Source organism: Gavialis gangeticus, unplaced genomic scaffold, assembly GCF_001723915.1.
Source record: "Gavialis gangeticus isolate Ggan-Ray unplaced genomic scaffold, GavGan_comp1, whole genome shotgun sequence".
In the NCBI taxonomy this organism is placed as follows: Eukaryota; Metazoa; Chordata; order Crocodylia; family Gavialidae; genus Gavialis; species Gavialis gangeticus.
In genome coordinates, this window is record NW_017728998.1 from 41,781,945 (window position 1) to 41,785,831 (window position 3,887).

The 3,887-nt window shown below is 43.5% G+C and overlaps 1 protein-coding gene and 1 long non-coding RNA gene across 3 annotated transcripts in view; both read left to right on the plus strand.

Moving 5' to 3' along the window:
* Nucleotides 1-1,812, plus strand: part of TRADD (TNFRSF1A associated via death domain) — a 43,662-nt gene extending 41,850 nt beyond the window's left edge. For both annotated transcript variants that reach the window (XM_019505774.1, XM_019505773.1), the window contains exon 5: nt 1,007-1,812. In XM_019505774.1, the coding sequence (XP_019361319.1) occupies nt 1,007-1,317 (311 nt within the window). In that variant the 3' untranslated portion in view covers nt 1,318-1,812. The remainder of the gene's footprint in view (nt 1-1,006) is intronic.
* Nucleotides 1,813-1,861: 49 nt separating this feature from the next.
* On the plus strand, nt 1,862-2,776 carry LOC109289643. The gene is made up of 2 exons (XR_002095439.1): nt 1,862-2,629; nt 2,696-2,776. It is a non-coding gene; the product is annotated as an uncharacterized LOC109289643 (long non-coding RNA).
* Nucleotides 2,777-3,887: the final 1,111 nt, after the last annotated feature.

Genomic DNA, 3,887 nt, shown 5'->3' on the forward strand with positions numbered 1-3,887 from the left:
AAATAATTGCCCACTCCTGCTCTAACATGAGAATGCTCCACACAGCTATAAAATAAGCTTAGAAAATTCACATTTAGAATGAGTGAACAGGGGAACGTTTATTAATGTAAAAAAGGAAGATGTCTCTATTTGCAAAGACCAGCCCATGAATGACATTAGTACTTTCAAAAAAAGAGGGAGAAATATCATTGATCAAAGCCAGGCACAGAGCACAGAATTATCTGGGATCCCTTTCAAGCCCAGCTCAGGGTTTCCAGTTGTGGTCATCACTTCTGGCCGTTTTGGCCCTTTCCTGAGAAGAGCATGTTTTCTTGGTCTCATAACAAATATGGGTTTGTGCGCTATGCACTGGAGACCAACTTAATCAAGCCTGGGCCCAGTGTACAAGGCCGGATGGCCAGGCCCTAAGGGCCTGATACCAGCATGCAGGGGCCAGGCAGGGCCAGGTGGGGGTAGTGCAGGGCCTGATAAAGACTTTAGAGCTTAAAAAAAAGAAGAGGAAGCTCCACATTCTTTGTTTCAGTATTTCTGGGGCCAATAAGGAACACGTTTTTTAGAAAAAGGAGATACAAAGTGCAGGAGGAAAGAAATTTAAAGAAAAAAAAGTTTAAGGGAACTGGGGACAGACTGCAAAAAATAAAGAGGAGATGTCCCAGAGAAAGGTAAACCCCAACACACAGTAAGATAGTTGTATTTGAGTGCGAGGCAGCATATAACCAGAAATGGCCTCATGGGGGCATCCTAAACACATAATTGTCTTGGGTAGCAACTGCAGCAGTTTAGCTGCTAGTGTCAGTTGGGAAGTACTAGGTATACAAAAGCTAATGATGGCATACTTGAACTGTGTGATGCAGTTCTAACACACTGTGCATATCTAGACTTTGCCCTTTGGCTTGGAGGTTCTTGTTCTCCTAAATATTGTGTAGACTTTAACATAACCTTGTTTGCATCACAGCAACAATCAGTGTAGAGTTCCACTGTTAAGTGCTTTTTGTTACCTTTAAAGCCAACAGAACGCTCACACGGGATGACCATCAAAAATTTGCCAAGCTCGTTTCAAAGAAGTGGAAGCAAGTGGGTCGGTCTCTGCAGAAGAACTGCCGGGCTCTTCGGGATCCTGTGATTGACAACTTGGCCCTTGAATATGACCGCGAGGGACTGTATGAACAAGCATATCAGCTGCTTCTCAAGTTTATCCAGTCTGAGGGGAAAAGAGCCACATTACAGAGACTGATAGCAGCCCTGGAGGAAAACAGTCTCATACACTTAGCAGAGGAACTGCTGGGCCTCCACCACAGTGACAACGACACATCATAGAACAAAAAGGAAGGCGCTTCCCCTGGGCGGTGGTCATATGTTCTAATCTGGAACTTGTCCTATTTCCGATAGTTTACAAGACTGTTGCCGGAGGCCCAGGAATGTAGAGCCCTATTAACCAGCCTGGTATCCACTTCAGCCCAGAGTATAAGCTTGTGCATTCACAAAAGCCAGGCTGGTGTACTCAGTTAAGACAGTGTTGATACTGATCCTCTCTCTCTGCTGGCACAAGTCAGGGCTGTTATCTTCCAGTAGAATGGTGCAAATGGTTTCAAAACAGACTTCCACATGCTACCCTCTAGTATGCCAAAGAGGAACTTTGTTCCACTACTGAGCATTTTAAAGAGCCATCAGGGTCTTTGAAAATTGTTTGGGAAACATTCTATACCAGGTGGTGCTTGACTTCCAGCCTGTGGGCCAGCTCTGGCCCCCAGCACTGTGTCAGCTAGCGCATGGGGCTCCCCATGGATCCAAAAGTTTTGCAGTGGGGGAGCAGTGGCACTGCTACCCTGCTTCCAAATTTCCAGCCCCATGAGGAGCCCTGGGCCCTGTGGGGCAGAGGCAGTGTAGAGCCTGATCTTGATGCACAGGGCTTGATCTGGCCCACAGGCCAGCCCTCCGATACTCATCTCACCCATGGGGTGAGAAGCTTGAGTTCCACTGTTCTATATAGCTATGTAGAGAGAATTCTGTCCCTTTGTTCATAAAATTAAAGACATTTCATGAAACCAGAAACTTACCCACCTCATCCCAGTAAGAGTTTGCCTGTTCTTTCTTTTCCCACCTGGACTCATCCTTCTTATTCTGTGGCAGTCATAATCCTCCACATGGCAAACAGATGTAGCAGAATAAACTTCAGGTGGTAAAGAAGCAGTAAGGGCAAGCCAGGTTTGAAAAGATACTTGCGAAGTCAAAAAACAACTAAGACCCAACCTGTTAGGTCTGTTAGGTTGTCCTATGTGATTCCACACAATACAGACTTTGGGGGTCTTGCATACTAGAGGAGTCCATCCTTGGCAAGATGTGATTTAGTGACAGCCAGGAATTGGTTGTGCCTATGTGCCAGGATCACATGGTCTGCATTGCAATGATAAAGTTTGTGAAAAAAGATCCAGGGCCAGCATCTGTTCTTAGTTGCATCATGAGAAGACCATTGGCTTCAGAAGGTTTGTGCATGATGCAACAGAGCAGAATTTGTGCCTTTGCCTATTAGAGTGTAACACAGCAGGAGAAGGACAGCCAGGTACAGGTCATGCAAACCAAAATATGCAGATTGATTTCTATTGGAACGTTTTTTGTGGCATCCTGGCAGGTTTTTACTTATTATTAGGCTCTATTACCTCTGTCTAGTCAGACCTCTGCAACCATGTAATTGCAGCTGATCTTTGGGATATGTTTCTGGTATAGGGTGATGGATCTGCCCCAGCTGATAAGCATCAACTGGTTCTGCATCCGAAGTGCAAAAGCTGTCCCACAGACAAGACCTGATGGCCTTTTAACCCTTTCGTATTTTAACATAGTCAGTACACCATTGCTTTGGTAGAAACAAAGAAGTCCTTGATAAGAAAGAGCACAACCTGGATTCAGATGTAGGTTCACAAAGATGGCCACACATGCATGAGACGCATACTGTGCAGCAGCCCATGACTACTGTGTAGTGTCGCATGAAAGGAAATGTGACATGATGCCACTGCGCAGTCGTCATCACAAAAAAGCCATTCCTCGGTGCAGTTAGCATCTCATGCAGACACAGCCAATAAGAACGATGCTAGAATGTATTCTGTACTCCTTTGTTTAGTACATGTGAACTAAATCAGAGACATTTAGGCACCTCTTTCCTATTTAGGTGCCCAACTCCCTTTGATTTGAAACTGTGGCCCCAGTGCCTAAAACAAGCTCAACCTGAATATTCAGTCTGAACCTCAGGAAGGTTTCATTTGAATACAGTGTGAATCTCCAAAGCTAGACATTTTTATATCCCAGTAGGATAAAGGAAGTATAAAATCTGGAAAAGCACTTTTAGAAAATAATATTGCTCTCATTATCTTGCTGTTGCATTCAAGGGGAGCAGTACTGAAGTCTTACTTTGGGCCACTAGCTATTTTATGTTTCTGCTAGATCCTGGCAAGAGAACTTGTTTAACAGCCATTTTAATCATCAGAAATTTGAAAATCTCTTTTTAAAAAGATCAAATTTTTGCTCTTGCATTTTACAGTAACAATTTCCAGAATACATGATTATATGCATAGCATGCTGCCACTTGTATACTTAACATTTAAGCTGTCAGTGTAGTAGAATCTTGTTGGCCATATATACAACTTTCCTATACATGGATTGGCCAGAGCTGTCCAAAGGGAAAGCTGCCAGCTCTCTGCAGGAAACATTAATGCTCAAAATTGTGAGCATTAATCTTATTTTTCAACCTCTATTTTAAATCTGGGGGGGGGGGTTGTTTGTTTGTTTGTTTTGTTTTTTTTAAATTGCTGTTGCCATTTTGTGTGGGACTGAGCATAAATTCATATTACAAATCTTGTGCTTTTTTTATCCTTCTGCAAGAAGTAGACGTGTGT